At 37.9% G+C, this 16331-nt stretch overlaps 1 protein-coding gene across 1 annotated transcript; it reads right to left on the reverse strand.

Annotated features, from left to right (window-relative positions):
* Positions 1-304: 304 nt before the first annotated feature.
* Positions 305-12228, reverse strand: LOC144445609 (N-acetyltaurine hydrolase-like). Its single transcript, XM_078135221.1, has 7 exons — positions 11740-12228; positions 9627-9789; positions 7406-7590; positions 5918-6073; positions 5223-5387; positions 4183-4400; positions 305-3634 (listed from the first exon to the last, which is right to left on the reverse strand). The coding sequence occupies exons 1-7, from the start codon at positions 11774-11776 to the stop codon at positions 3500-3502; spliced, it is 1059 nt and encodes a 352-aa protein (XP_077991347.1). The 5' UTR covers positions 11777-12228; the 3' UTR covers positions 305-3499.
* Between the last annotated feature and the right edge of the window lie 4103 nt (positions 12229-16331).

The following is a 16331-nucleotide window of genomic DNA, read 5'->3' on the forward strand; positions in this document are numbered from 1 at the left end:
GAATATCTCAGACCACAGTATCTCTATAGTGGTCTGAGATAATTTATATGAATATTTCGTAGACAATAATAATTGACCCCACTCCCTGTCAAATGACACCACTTTTTGGAACCAAGGGGCCTGTGTCCCCACTTGTTGGAAACCTTGGCAGAACACCACCGTCTAACCCCCCCCCCCCTCTCACCCACCCACCCACCCAACCCCTTTGTTACGTCAGAGCAGCATGTTTCTTTCATCATGGCAGAAGTCATTGAGATTTGATGAGGGACAGGGCTCAAAATTAATACTGTCACGCGGTACATTTTGCTGCAATGTAATAATAGCTCAGAATATTTCCATCATTTTCAAAATTATGCTTAAAATTGGTAAAAGTCATACTGCATTCCTAATTTCTTGACCAGTTTTTAGCTTGAAATCAGTTGTATTATCAGGGAAATGACCGACTCCATAGCGTTTCATGACCCATGACATGCATGACCTTTGAAGACATTCCGATGTTTACATTATTACTTTTAATTACTTTTAAACAGTAAATCCCAAAGGGGTTCTGAGTTCTAGAAATGTTTACATGTTATCTGGTGGATTATTTTGACAAGTTCACACTGAAGAAAAATGTTTCATAGGAGTATATCAATGGTTTATATAAATGAAAATTCATCTAGCACACTGATGACAATCACGTAAGTGTTTCAAAAAGTTACATACTAAAGTTCAAATTGGATAACTTGAAAACATTGTTAGCGATGGCAATGCCACTTTGATTAATAGGACGAATGTATTAGTACTCCTGATAAAATCACACAATAGTTCATGGCTACAGAGGTACACCCATCAGGATGATAAGTATTTAATCATCTTCTTACAAAGTTGTTCTACAGACTTGCTAAAATGAAGGAAAGAGACTTGTAACAAGGAATTCAATAAAGAGAAGAGAAATGAAGTTGTATAGAGACTAACAGGACAGAAAGGATAGAGAATAGAACTGAAAAAATACATTTTTTTTTCTTGCCCCCCCCTTTTTTTTTTATTTCGCCCGCCCGACCCACCTGACTATTCCATTGGAGATGAGAAACAAAAAAAAAAAAAACCTCACCCTTATCCTGTGTTTCAGACAACCACAGGGAACAAGAGGAATACATAATTTTGTTCTTGCGATTTTCCGGATTTCTAATATCAATTTCTTACCAGCTTTGCATTAATTAGAAGACTGCCAATCATAGAACAACCCCACAGGCTATTTGCCAAGTTAACACATTGCACAGTGAGTGTAAACATCTACTGATCCAACTAATGGAAGTACATGTAACCAGTAATAACGGTAGGAAATAGAAGAAAAAAAAGTGAGAGAGAACAATAGTTGTGCTGGCAATATTTAAAACTTTATTTGCAATATAGAGAAAATAAAATAAAATCAGAAATCTGGAAAACAGCAAGAACAAAATTATATATTCATCCTGTTCCCTGTGGGCTAACAGAAAAATTGTTCTCATTCCTTTTTTACTTTTGTGAAAATAAAAAGTATTTCCTGATATCCTTGAAGGCACATAATCAAACCTGAAATATACACCAAGGTTTATTTTCATGATTATTCACTAAAAAAAGAAGTACGACTACAAATAATTTTCTTGAAATCAAAATACCGCTTAATCTGGAATGACAAACCCCTAGAAGGGTCACCAATAATATTTGTGGCTATTCTTTTACATATCCCGATATGCTTCTTTTCTCATTATTGCCATGATGTAAACTCATTCAATAATTGTTGTCAGGTCCTTCATGAAACATCAGCAAACACAAACCTGCACTTGCTGTAAATGGAAAGCTTTCCCAAACTGTTTTAATAGATACGAGTTACTCGCAAAATCATACACCCCTGAATAATTACAAGCAGATAATCTTATTTGTGTAACTGTACACATGAATTGGTGCAATTATTCCAATCAAAATGATTTTTGGCACCGCACCTTAAAATCAATACCCCAATATAATCACAATTTCAACTTGTCATTGTACCATTTGTTGATAAAATTGACCTCTAATTAACATCTACAATGTGTAATTACTGTTATTTGACATTTTTTATTGAATATATTGTTGGTTGTAGAAGGTGGTGTTCACCCCAGGATAGATTGCAAGAATGGTGACTAATTTGTATAAAAACTTGCACATCAATAACATGGCAATTTGCATAATGATTTGCATAACAATTAACATATATTACACGTATGCATGTCTTCAACATTGAAATGAAACATAATCTGATATGTTTATATTTAACACATGCACATATGTACATTTGGATCAGCCATTTCTCTTCATATGAAAGTACTATTATAATATTGTTATTCAAAAGATTACTAAAGCTCAAGGATGGTAGAACACTTTGAAGCATGGCAGTAACCCGTCAGGCATGGTGGCCTTGGTGGCAAGGATGATAGCACCATGCTGTATCTATAGTGGGAAGAACACAGCATGGCAGACACCTACCAAACACAGCAGCCTGGGTTAGCAATGATGGTGTTAGTACCATGCTGTATCTATAGTGGGAAGAACACAGCATGGCATATATCTACCAAACATGGCAGCCTGGGTGGCATGGATAGTGTTACCTCCAGTAGTACCATGCTTTCTCCATAGTGGAGAGACCACAGAATAGCAGAAACCTACCAAACACAGCGGCCTGGGTAGCAAGGACAATGCTTTCTCTATAGTGGGGAGAACACTGAGACAGCAATCACACTTTCGTTACATGTGAAACCACAAAATACCATCTAAATTGACAATCACAGGTATTGTTCTCTATTGCAAAATACAAAATACTGTATAATTTGACTGATATGTTTATTCAAGCAGAAACTAACAAATACATTTTAAAATCAGTAGTTGCATATACTATCCATTGTCAAAGTAAAACATTATTGAAGGAAGTTAACATCACTTTCATCCTACTCCTCAGAGCCCCTTTCATAATATTATGCAATAATTTGTCTAGATGTTGTAAGATTTATGTCTTGGAGAGAGTAAAATGAGGACAAGATGGTCATGAGAAACAGCTGCCATATTCCCATATCCCTATATTCTATACTACTGCGTAATAATAGACCTATTGCCGGTTCCAAGATGCATTGCATGTCTATCCATACAACGCCATATATTGTGAACACGCTGAGGGGTTTGCACGCACTACTCAGCAGGGGGAGTGTTGTCACCTGACAGTACCCTGGGTTCACCCGTAAAATCCCTCTCTGTCATTGATAATATTTAGTCTTTGTTCAATAAAATCACTCGTAATCAAAGAGGTCAACGTGTCTTTCCATCATTTCCTGATAAAAACGTTATTTTAAAGACAGAACAAGACTAACTGTAACAACATAAAAGCCGTCCTTTTGCACAATACATCTTGGAACCGGAAAATCGACTATGGAAGCTAATGATGAAACAAATGCAAGCTACATTGTAAGCGGACACTCTTGTACTGGTAACCATGGCAAAATACCATTTACTTGAAGGTCAACCATTTCTTGGGATTCTCAATCAGGATTTTATCTATTTGTTCCTGAGTCATTCCTCTAGCCAGCATCTTTGGTACAACATTCAGGAGGATGTGGGAGTAACCATGACCACCATACTTCATCTGTAACCATGGTAACAAGCAAAATAATAAATCAGTAGAAAAAATGGCAGTGATGATGATCACAATTAAAAAGATTAGACGGTAACTGATGCATGTCATTATCAATAATGGTCACCAGAGGGCAGTATATGGCAACATGGTCAATCATATGATTATGCAATTAGATGTTACTCCCCAATATTTTTCTTCCTTCAGCCAAGGAAAATAAGAGTGACCTAAGGGGTCTCTGTCACTACGAGTCGATAGAGTCGATAGTCGATAGAGTGGTAGTGACAACCCTTCAGTCAAGAGTCTTTTCTGGCTGAATGAAAGTTAGAGAATAACATAATTATACCAGTGCCAGTAATATCAAAGAAAAATCAGGGAAAGTAATTATGTTAGTTTTGAACATTTTGACTCATATTTCATACTCAGCATAGCAGTGATGTACACACATTTTCTCGTGACATAGATGCACGTTGTCGTGATGTAGAACGACCAGAGTATATATTCTATATTGTTTGCTCTAAATGTCTTGTGCATGGTATAATAAACAAAACTGTACATACCAGTCTATGCTTGGTGTGCACATCATGAGCAATAACTATCTTGTCATTATATCCTTCTTCTATCAAATACTTGATGAACTGGATTCTTTGGGCATCACTGGGCATGTCCATTTCCAGATTAGGTGGATAGTGAGATACCTCAATACCAAACAAGTCATACTCTAAGTAGCTTCCCATTTTAGCAAATTCCGCTAAAGTCTCTTTGTTGGGGTAGGTTCCTTGATAGTTGAAATGAAATAAATATAGGTTAGCAGCAGAAATGACAAACAAACATAGTCACTCGTGAACTAAATATACCAAAAAATTGATAGAGTAATCATGGTTATCTCCCAATTACAGCTGAAGACAGTTAGCTGTGCAGGAATCAGAATGAATATAATTGTGTACTATTGGTGGGTGAAATGGTAAGGACTTCTACACAGAACAGAAATGGTAAGTACTGTTGTAATGAAGTGAGATATTCTAAAGTATTCTCCTGGCAAATGAAATTGTTAAGGATAATAAACGTGTTAATTGAAATGATAAGGACTACTTCATAAGTGATATCTGTAAGTGAAATGTGAGATTGCGGGAAGAACTATTGTTAAGTGAAATTAGGACTTCTATGTAGAATGATAATGGTAAGTGAAATAGTAAGGACTACATTCTGTGATATTGTGGGAAGTACTATTGGTAAGTGAATAGGGTGGTATTCGTATGAGAAATGTACTGGTAAGTGGAATTGTTAAGGAATGCTACATAGAATGGTATTAGTAAGTGAATTGGTAAGGACTTCTACAATGAGTGATATTATACAGTACAATTGGTAAGTTAAAAGGTAAGGATTGCTACATTAATCTATATAGAATGGTATTAGTAAGTGATAAGGTTAGGACTTCTACACTGAGTGATATTGTACTCGGTACAATTGGTAAGTAAAATGGTAAGGACTGCAACATTAATCTACATGTATACAACTTGTAAAAGTACTACAAGTGATAAGTTAGTGTAAGACTAAGAGGTACTATAGGTAAAATGATTCTGTAAGGTGATTAACTTACTATCTAAATGTGACATGACAGTTTTACTGATGTCTCCTCCGGCTTCTTGTAAGATTCTGACGATATCAATTGGACCCTGGGTATTTCTACCTGGATGAATAATCACTGGACATCCTGTGGCAGTCTGGGCTGCTGCAGTAGCCTGGAGAACTTTCTTTTCATTGGCTGAAATATAAATCAAAATGAAATACCTTTTAATGTAAGAATTACAATTGGTTAGATGTACTATTTTAACCAATAATATTCATTATGTGGATATTCATACAATCATAATAATTGATTTAACATTAAGCTATTGATTTCTCACATGCACTCACAGTTTACTTAGTTTCCTGTATGGAAAGGTGTTCTTCAACATACAAAAAATGACCAGGTTTGGCTAATTTCTTTTATAACTTATTTGGTAATGAATGGCCAGGTGCAACAAATTTCACCAATCAATTACCCTATAGATGCTACGTGCAGCCATGATTTCACCAATCACTTACCTAGTATGGGCCAGGTGCAATGATTTTCACCATTCGCCTACCCTGTTGTGACCAGGAGCAGCTCCCAAGTTCACCTATCACTTACGTGGTAGTGGCCAGGTACAGTCAACTTCACCAATCACCCACCTTGTAGTGGTCAAGGGTAACTAAGTTCATTGACCACTTACCTTGTAGAGGCTAGAACAGCCAACTTCAACAATCACTTACCTTGTAGTGGCCAGGTACAGCCAATTTCACCAATCACTCCACACTTGATATCAGTACCTTCAGCACCCTTAGTTAGATCATTCACCATAAACTGTGTCAGTTCTTCAATACTCATGGTGTCCATCTCAGGAGGATGAGATGCACCAACATAATAGCCTAAAAGACACATCCAAAAACAAAACAGAGATTACAAAAAGTAAACATGCCAAAATGATCTGTATTCATCTTATGTTATAATACATTGCTTTCTTACACCCTTCAGTGATTGGCTTATATCATGTCATGTGGTATGGACCAGTTTCCTATCCTGACCTAAATTTGCATACAGGGGTCACTATTTGTTTTCTGTTCACCTTAGGGCACTACCGTAGCTCAAAAGTCCTGAAATTACATTATTTTGTAGGAATAAGCAAGTTTGTAGTCAATTGTATTAAATACTTGAGAACATGACGTTATTAGGGACTTATTGTCTCACTCTGTTATGCAGCGAGAATTTCGCTCAGGTTTAAGTCTTGTGAAACAATTGTTCACAAATAACCTCTGGGTAGCACACATCTTACAGCACTACAGCACCCTCATGACTTTGCAATAAGTGTTAAACATTCAATGGGTAGGCCACACTAGATACCAAATACAGAAATGTAATCTAATTTTGGACCAGTTTGTGGATTAATTGTATGATCATTAATTAGTGAGGTCTGTTCATATATTCAATGTACTTAAGGAGTACAATTGTAACATATGATACTATTTACAATTTGAAAACAGAATTAACACAATATGTATTAAATGAAAATTGGATTTAACACAGCTTTTGGTGATACTGTCAATTCAAAAAAGAATTCTGTACTAAAATGGTCTTGAGCATTGGCATGGAGATGTACACAGTGTGTGTCTGAGTTGTCAACTATAAAATCTCTTTCACACATTAATTTACTATCTATAATTTCTTTGGCTAGGATGTGTGACATTTAGATATCAGTCCCCAATATATTTCTTCGTTCAGCCAAGGAAAATATGAGTGACCTACGTGGCCTTGTAACTAGGAGTTGCTAGACGAGTAGTGACAAATCCTTAGGTCATGAGTATTTTCCGGTTGAATGAAAAAAAATTTGGGGGAATAATATAGTTATACCTCCTGAAGCTTAATTCATGTAAAATCCAGAAAAAATAATAAATGATTTAGAATCGTTTGACTCATAAATCAAGCACTGCTGAACCAGTGACGTAGACACTGGTTGTCATGATGTAGAATGACTTGGGTATACATTGCATATTTTCTGTTCAAAGACAATTTCTTGGCTTGTGCATGGTATAACAATAAGGTATATTTATGGGATAATACTTCATGTGCAGTACAAAATGTACTTTGTAAACTCTTATTTACAGATGATATTTACTTATGACATCCACAGTCATAGGTCAACACTCTTTGAGGGAAAAATCTCGGTATATTTGTGTATGTGCAATTTAAGAATTTGGTCATACCAGTTCCAGCAACGATATTAACTCCCGATGCTTCAGAATATTGTTTGACCTTTTTGATATTTCTATCAATACCAAGTGTAGTATTATCCACCATGGTACAACCGCCATTTTCTTTGTAGAATTTCAACTCTTCAATCAACATAGCATCCACATCATCAAGTTGTAAATTGGGTTTGTGGCTGTATCTGTGAGATATATGGAAAAAAACAACAACAATGTGATGATAAAAATTAGTTCCGATTACATTCAATTTTAGAATATGTGGGGTAGGTAGATTTTTCATATTATTTTTTTTTGATAATTTTTTTTTTCATATGTGAGTTAGACTGTCGACAGTCGCTCGCGCCTTTTTTGCCCAAAGTTTTATCTAAACTCCGATCCCGCGCAACACTAGTCTAATCGCAAATTGAGGGCCGAAGGCCCGAGGTCGAGGGCCGAAGGCCCGAGCGACTGTTGTCCCTTGCCGCATCTCCCTTGCTATTACTTATTCATGATGTGACGTCATTTAATGGGGCGGTACTCTATCGTATAATTTGCATACAGTTCAATGTAAGGTTACTCAACGTGCAACACACGTAAACTGCAGCGCAAATTTGACCTCGTAAATGCATTTTGATGGTCATAATCAAGTACTTTTTCCTTTCCTATCTTTCTTTGTTAAAGCTTGAAACCGCGCGTTTTTATAACATTCGTAAATGACGTCATTGACAAACTCGACGCCCGATGCATTGTCATGCCTTGTTTAGCATGCAGCTAGCTGTTACAGTGGTACTGGAGCGAGAGAGTGCTACGGAAGTCGACTTATTGTACCAACTCCGACCGACACTCCAGTCAAGCAACAGATGTTTTGGACACCTTTTTTACCTTCCCTCAACTGCAGCTAGCATATTATATAGTAATAATATTCATGTATAAAATGTTTGATAGTGAGGCGCAGATAATGTGCAAATGGTAGACGTTCTACCTGAAACAGAAAAGTGCCTCCATATTTACCACGGCACGGAGATCGTGCTCCGATCCGACACGTCTTCAACTAGTGCCTCCACAGAGTACTGAGTCTATATATACCTAACGCTATTGTACCCCATTATTTCAGATACCGATTGAGGAGTCAATTTACGTAATCTTTATCACGATGCTATATGATATGACAGTTTGTTGTGTCTTTTCCTTGATGTTTTCTTTTTATGTGATTTTTGTTGTTGATGTGGGGGGGGGGGGGGGGGGGTGAACCTTTCGGTCGACCGCTAGGTTGTTACCACTTCCCTATTGTTTAGCAAAATTACCACAAATAAATGGGCCTTCGCCGTTTATATACGGGATTATATTAGAGCTATCATTGTATCAATGAGGATACTACTGGGACAATTGCAGACTAGATGTTGTTAGCTGTATCGCGAGAACGATCGGAGCATGGAAGTATAACCCACAGGCTACCCACAGGCCTGCGACTTCATAGCCCGGGCTTCATAGGCTATGGACTTGTCACTTCCTGTCAGTACACTAACGAAAACATCTTTCCCAGAGACATAGGTATCTATAATTCTTCTCTGAAAGTCTTTCAAGTGCGAGTATCAAAGTTTTTCCAATGCGTCTCGATGTGTTGACTCGCTTGGTGACTACGCCATGTTCATTTTGATTGACAAGCTTTGTGAACTATGACCTAAATGTCAATAGTCTACAAACTGAATGTTCCTATTGTTATCGCATGAGGGCGCGGCAAGGGACAACAGTCGCTTGGGCCTTCGCAATACGGCCCTCGATATCAGTTTGCGATTATACTATTACTAGTGTTGTGCCGGACCGGAGTTTAGATAAAACGTAGGGAAAAAGGCGCGAGCGACTGTCGACAGTCTATATGTGAGTGTCTAGTTCAGGTAATTCTGTTTTCCGTTGTTTTCCATATGGTCTGTGTGTTATTGGTTTCTGCCCATCAGATGTACAGCCATTACAGATTGGAAGAACAATTGAATATTGTCTTTTTAAGTGGATGCCAGTTTCCCTTATCCACTATTTCTTGCGAGACTTCACAATGTTTGCGATTTTTTTTTTCGAATACATAAAACAAAGGTGGGGTCGGGTAACTGGAACCAAACATGTTTTTATAAGGTCTAAGATTAAAATATCTGAATTAATAATTCCATCTCATTGTCTGTTCTATCATATTCAAATCTGTGTACACTATTTTTATAACGTAAAAAATAGGTTATACAATACATACGGGTTTTGTCTAATCCAGCCTGAGTTCTCCAAAATGAAAGGCATATTTGTCTTGTCCATATCACTTTCTCTGTCAGCTGGTATGTATGAAACATCAAAGGTCATATGAAAATGTTCATGTGTCAGGGTTCGACCCAAATCATTGGGATCCATCAAACCACAAACTGATAAAAAAAAAGAAGTAATAACAGTTACTTAGAGGGGTACAACTACAAGCTGAGTTTGTACATTTTTGGGCATTCGTAATATTTTGCAACACGCATATACCTATGTCTAAACAAACACACTGGGCGCTTGCCTGTGTGAGGGCGCTAACCCAAGTAAGTATGTTATAGCTATACTCACAGTATTGTACTCACTGATGCATACTTAATCACCACTTGCACTTGACTCAACTCAAACCTGGGATGACAGGGAGCCCAGAACCCGTGTTACGAAGAATCAAACAAACAAACAAACAAAACGACAATTAAAGCTGAAATAAATCCAAATAAATAAACAAAAAAATAAATAAAAAATAAATAAACAAACATATATTCATGGGGTGTGCGTTTGTATGTATGAGTATGAAAAACATCTAGTATACCCCACGAATAGCTGTTTCTTTGTTTATTTGTTTGTTTGTTTATTTATTTTATTTATTTGTTTGTCATTTTGTTTGTTTGGTTGGTTGTTTGTTTGGTTGCTTCCTTGTTTGTTTGTAACATGGTTCCTGTGCTGGGATCAAGATAACTTATAAACTACCAAATGATGCAATTTATTATTCCGTATAAATAAGGTCCATGAAAACCCCTACTGTGCAATCCACTGTTCTAACAATGCAAGAAGACAAATATAATGTCATAGAAGGCATGCATCAACATTTAGCATTATACTTAACTAGAATAGGTTTTGTGAAAGTATTGCCACATGAGTAAAAAGTTTTTTAAACTCAGCTTCAATATGTAATAATTCTGTATGCTAATATTATTTCCTAGATTATTGGTGTATCTTCTAAAACTAGAAGCTGAGAAATTAAAGGGCAACACCACGCCACGAAGTGAAGTCATTTTCATAAACTATAGTCTAGTTATTTCATTATTTTACATCACCTACAATTACTTGCAAATTTCAGAGAAACATCAGTTGATTTTGTGCCTTTATAGGGTATCTTTGCCATGGGCTGTTGCATCATGGGAGTCAACAGACTATCTGTATTCATGCACATTGCCAGTCTATTATGCTAATAAGGCAAATCATCACACACAGAATTCAATCCTGATATTCACCTTTGCCAGGTACTGAGGTATTATGTCATTCATATGAGTCCATGGTATATGGAAATTAATAAATTTTGCAACATGGAAGGACGAGCAAAAATTCAAAATGTCATTTAAGTTAGCAGAATAGTAGCAATGGTCTTTCAAGTCTTCAGGTACAGGTATAGGCTCCCAGGGTAGGCTACAGGTATACAGTTGCAATAATTGTAGCGTTTGTTTGTTTGATTTTTTTTTCCAACTTTACGATATTTTTCCGTTTTGTCGTTTAACCGCAAATGACAGAACGAAAAAGTTCAAAAACAGAAGAAGAAAAAAGAACAACTGAAAATCAAACAAACGCTACAATTATTTCAGCTGTAGATAGAGGTCAAATTTGGGTCATGTTATCTCGCTTGGGTTAAATAATATGTGTACGTACACAGTGACAACACAAACAACAATGTCTGTCAGTGGACAGTGACAGATCGCTTTCAAGCTCCAATTAATTATTTCAACGTGTCCCATTTCTTCGTTCCATTCACGCGTCCCGCCCGATATCAACTCGTCCCGATGTCGACAACTCGACCCAATTTCAGTGCACTTGATTTGTGAGCTGATGGCTTGTTTTATTTTTGGTTTTCTTGCCAAAACGATGGTGGGATTAACCAAATCCCAAGGCAAATATTTTTCTCCGCCTGCAGTGCAGTCATGGTGCATGGTGTATGGCACGAGATAGTTCTGCTTTAAGACGGCGCGGTGTGTCCCCCAAGCCCAGGGACAACTTGCTCCGTCTACAAGCAAGACAGTGCACGTGGTAACTATTCTCTTGGTGGTTTTCGGTGCTGTTTCCCTCACAGTACAGTTATCACAACTTACCCGTCTGAACCTTGCCGCTCCTCTCATTTGCTGCCATCTTTGTAACTTTGTGTTGTATCCAAATAAGGCTGGCTTCTGCGTAAACAACCACTGACTGCACAGTAAAACTAAAAAACACGATGTGACTAGCTGGATCCCGGGGGGCTACTCCCCTTATATGAGTAAACGTATATGTGCCGCTCTTTGGGGTGCATTTTCTATCCCTTTTGGTCTAAAATGGGGTGTGTGTTTTTCGAGTTGAAGAGTCTAAAATGGGGTCCACTTTCCATTATTTTTTATTTTGCTTGGTCTAAAATGTGGTCCACTGTCCTTACCAAATCGTAATTGCCATTACATTGCGCCCAAAATGTTGCCTCCTAAGGAAAATGTAGTTAGGTCTAAACTTTCAGCTTTTAGAACCCTGTAATGGTCTAAAATGGGTTCTTGATTTTTGGTCAAAGTGGGTCTAAAATGGGGCCTGGGGTTTCCAGCACTGGCCACACACCCCTACCAGAGTTGGCCACTGGTACCGCCCCCCGGAAGCTGGATCAGGTGACCTCCATGTATATCACGTGGACAAGTCTCGCAGAGTTACCATGACCTCAAGGCCGGGGGCTCTGCATACACCGAGTTCTAGTCTTTAAACGTCAACTATTGCGTCATTTATTTGAAGAAACGTAAGAAGAGAAGATATAGAAGTGTAAAATTTGGCTGCTCTTGTGTGATTTGAGCAAATATTTTGACCGATGTGAATCTGTATATACTCTTTGCGAGCGCCACCAACCTAATCGTGTGTGACACCATTTGTTTTACAACATGTAAATATGTCACTCACCGTCGATTTCAAGGTTGGAGAATTAACTGGCAAGGCAAGCTTGTTTATCATGCTTTAGGGAGCACGAGCGATCAGTTCTCTCAGTTTTTACGGCTGGGGGCCGGGGCGGCAAATGGGGAACAATTTGGGACTCAAAGAAGGGGGTTCATCATTTCTACAAAGTAAATAAGGGGGTGAGGCTCCCACATATTGTTATACATATATACATGTATACTGTATACCCAATAAGCATGTATACGTATATGTGCCGCCCTTTGGGGTGGAGTTTTTCAACCTTTTGTTCTAAAATGGGTACTGTATTTTTCAGAGATAAGGGACCGGTCAGTTTCTTCGGTGGATTGGTGGGGGGGGGGGGGTACGTTCACCCTGTTTTTGTTGATTATAGGGGTCATGCTGTTTTGAAAATTGTGGATGGGGGGGGGGGGGGGTCATTGTGTTTTGGAGAAAATCCCTTTCCACAATGGCATAGCCTTGTCTGAAATGTGGTACATGTAAATATTTGTTCTTTACTATTACTTCACCTAAGAGTTCAAACATACAATCATATACATATACATATACATATACATATACATATACATATACATATACATGTATTACCTAGCTACCACTCTAGTTACAGAATATGTCATGCAAATACTTGGGTATTTCCCCCTGGGCTGTTTCACAATCAGTGCTTCACTTATATTGCACTTTGAGGCCAAAAAGTGAACTTGAAGGTTTCGTAATGGTAATCTTCATATATAGTTTATAAAAGAAGTTAATCTAAATTCTTCTACTCTGATCAGAATTAATGAACTTGTCAGAAGGGATTTACACTTCCTATTTTGGACACTACATGTTATCGACACTACAAATCACCACATCTCATCAGATTCCAGTTTCTATTATATACTAGCACTATACGAAATAAAGTCAAATTGACCACCTTTACCCAATTAAATTGTACCTTTACCCTACCGGTGACCAACCTAACGACCATCTCTCTCCTGGGGTAGTACGAGACGCAGTGCCACTTTTGACTGTCTGCAACCCCCAGGTGGTGAGAGATCACCGGGGGTAAATTAGGTCAAAGGTGGAACTTCGTCTCATCCTCACCACATTTACACATTCTCTGCCCCAGATTTACCCCAGTGGAAAGACATGGTCAAATATGACTTTTCGTATAGTGATAGGTATAGACCAAGTTCTCTAACATACCAGTGACTTTACTATACATGCGATATTAATGCCCCTATATCAATGTTACAAGCCCATTTTATGTGACATGGGAAACTTATTTAAAACTTACATTTACGTTAGCTATTCGAAGCTTGGAAATATTACCTCAAAGGCTATGAATAACCTAAAACTTGCCTTAATAGCTTAGGAACAAGAAAAAACTCCAGATCTGCCAGGGGGAAAACCCCGGCCCAAGGATTCCCTCGTGGTCACTCGTCACTCGTGCATTCAACCAACAATCAGATGCACCCACCTTTTTACTGTCGTAACGGTATTAAACTTTTCTTAAATATTTTCATCCTATGCTAATGAGATGATATTGTCTTTTAAGATGTGAAATGTTTGCCAAGATAGTCTAAAATTGCCTTAAACTCCAAATCTCCCCTACCAATGATACTACCAGTAGATGTGCTGACCTTTACTACATGTATATAATTAAGAACATATTTCAACCCTAAATTAAGTTATAAAGAATAGGTTCTGATACTTGATGGTGCTGTCTTGTAAAGCTTGGAGGTTATTGCTTGAAAGGGCTGAATAGCCTAAAATTGGTTTTAAGAGTAAAAGAAACCTCCAGCTCCCCCCCCCCCAATGAGGTGGACATATCCCAGTCTCAAGCTCTTCCCCCTACCTCTTACTATCAATTCAAGGTGCTATCAAACTATATTTTAAGCTTTTTAAATGTTTGTGCTGTCTTGTAAAGCTTGGGAATTGTACCTGTTGTCTGAAAGTGTCTGAATAGTCTCAAATTTGACTTTTCAGAGTAAAAGACCTCCAGGGCTTCTAGAGGGAGACCCCCTCGGACCCCCCCCCCCCCCGAGCGGTGTGCATATTCCCTTCTCAAGCTTTCCCCCTACATTTCACTGTCAAGATGCTATTAAACTCTTTTTGGAATATATTTACACTGTGTAGTCAATAATTATAATTATGATAGTCCTATCCCGGGATCTTATAAAGTATTTGCAAGACTGTCAAGCAGTCCACATTGAATCACAATCAAAAAATACATGTCATGTGAATATGATATATGCCATATGGGGGGGGGGTCATCATGTTTTAGAATTAAGTGATAGGGGTCAGCCTGTTTTCGGCTTTTACAGATAGGGGAGGGCGTCATTGACTTTTTATCTGCCCGATGGAACAATCCATCGACCCCCCCCCCCCCCAGGCTGGAGAAAGTGACTGGTCCCTAAGTAGTCTAAAATGAGGTCCACATTACACAGTTTTCGATTTTGTTTGGTCTAAAATGAGGTCCTGGAAGAAACCACATAATAAATTCTCGACTAGTTCGAATTTTTCAGGAATTTCCCTCGGAATCAGCAAATTCGCTGGTTGACATTTTCCTAACGGTGATTATGTATTTGGGTCTACAATGGGATCTTCTAAAAATGTAAATGGTCTAAAATGGGGTATTGGTTTTTGGTCAAAATGGGTCTAAAATGGGGTCTGGGGTTGACAGCATTGGCCACATACACACCTACCTGACCTGGCCAGTGGTACTCCCCGGGGGTCACCTCTTTTCAACAACCAAACGAAATCACGCTGCTGTGTACTTAAATTTCTATACATTTATTAAACAACAAATGTATGTGCATAAAATAAACCATAAACAATACATAGCTATACATATACATTCAAATATAACAAAATTTGTCTCTCCGTACATCCCGTGCATATGACATAGAATCACAACACTGCATGCACCACGCCACTGTTTTGATTGAAATGACTTCTCAAATTTTCACGCCATGAGTAGTTCCATTATGTCATCTTGTGGGATAAAAACTTGCGTGTAGTACGCTTGCTTGCATGTACACTTAACAATTATGAACAGGACAAACAAGTGCCTTGGGGAGTGCAAACTGGCCAATGTGTGTACATTCATTGACAGTTATTGACATAGGTTTACAATTACATTAACTCCATTTCTAATATTGTACTTGATAATTAGCAGAATTAATCTATGGTAATAATAGTTCACTAAATCAGGTAGATATTCTAGAACTGTTGGTTCCTAAACCAGAACAGACAATATATCATATATTCAATTCTCATAGGGTTCCTGTCTAAAGAGCTTTATACATATGAAGCAATGGATTTTGGCTAGTAATTTACATTACCAGATACACTGAAAATGTGACATGTAAAATTAACTAGCAGTGTGCGGTATTATGCTTTGAGAATAGAGTGTCTTTTGCAAGAACAAGAAGAATGTTTCTTGTCAACAGATTGGGGTCAACAGTTTGTCCGGGGGGGGGGGTCGGTTTGTTTTATGGATGAATTGCAGGGGTCACTATTTTTAAGTACAACAAGAACAAAAAAGTCACCGACCCACCCCCGGCCGTAAAAAACTGATCACTCCCTTATATTAGGGGACCCAGTGAATTCATTTTCACCAATTCTACATAGCTCAACATTATTTAAAACGGATTTTTAAAAAATTGTCTTTTTGGGGAGCCTTCAGTTATAATTTACAAGGGGTGTGAAATGTTATGTTACAAATTGATTCCCGTGAGGGTTAGACTCATTGTATTTTAAGATCTAAACTTAGCAATGT

The sequence above is a fragment of the Glandiceps talaboti genome, chromosome 14 (genome assembly GCF_964340395.1).
Source record: "Glandiceps talaboti chromosome 14, keGlaTala1.1, whole genome shotgun sequence".
NCBI lineage: Eukaryota > Metazoa > Hemichordata > Enteropneusta > Spengelidae > Glandiceps > Glandiceps talaboti.

Bases quoted from the DNA above. Each gene is read 5' to 3' on its own strand.
- LOC144445609 (XM_078135221.1), bottom strand. From the start codon at position 11,776: ATGGCAGCAAATGAGAGGAGCGGCAAGGTTCAGACGG. The intron at 7,591-9,626 runs GTATGTATTGTA...TATATCTCACAG, and splicing joins GGCTGGATTAGACAAAACCC to ATACAGCCACAAACCCAATT. The intron at 6,074-7,405 runs GTATGACCAAAT...TGTGTCTTTTAG, and splicing joins TAATATCGTTGCTGGAACTG to GCTATTATGTTGGTGCATCT.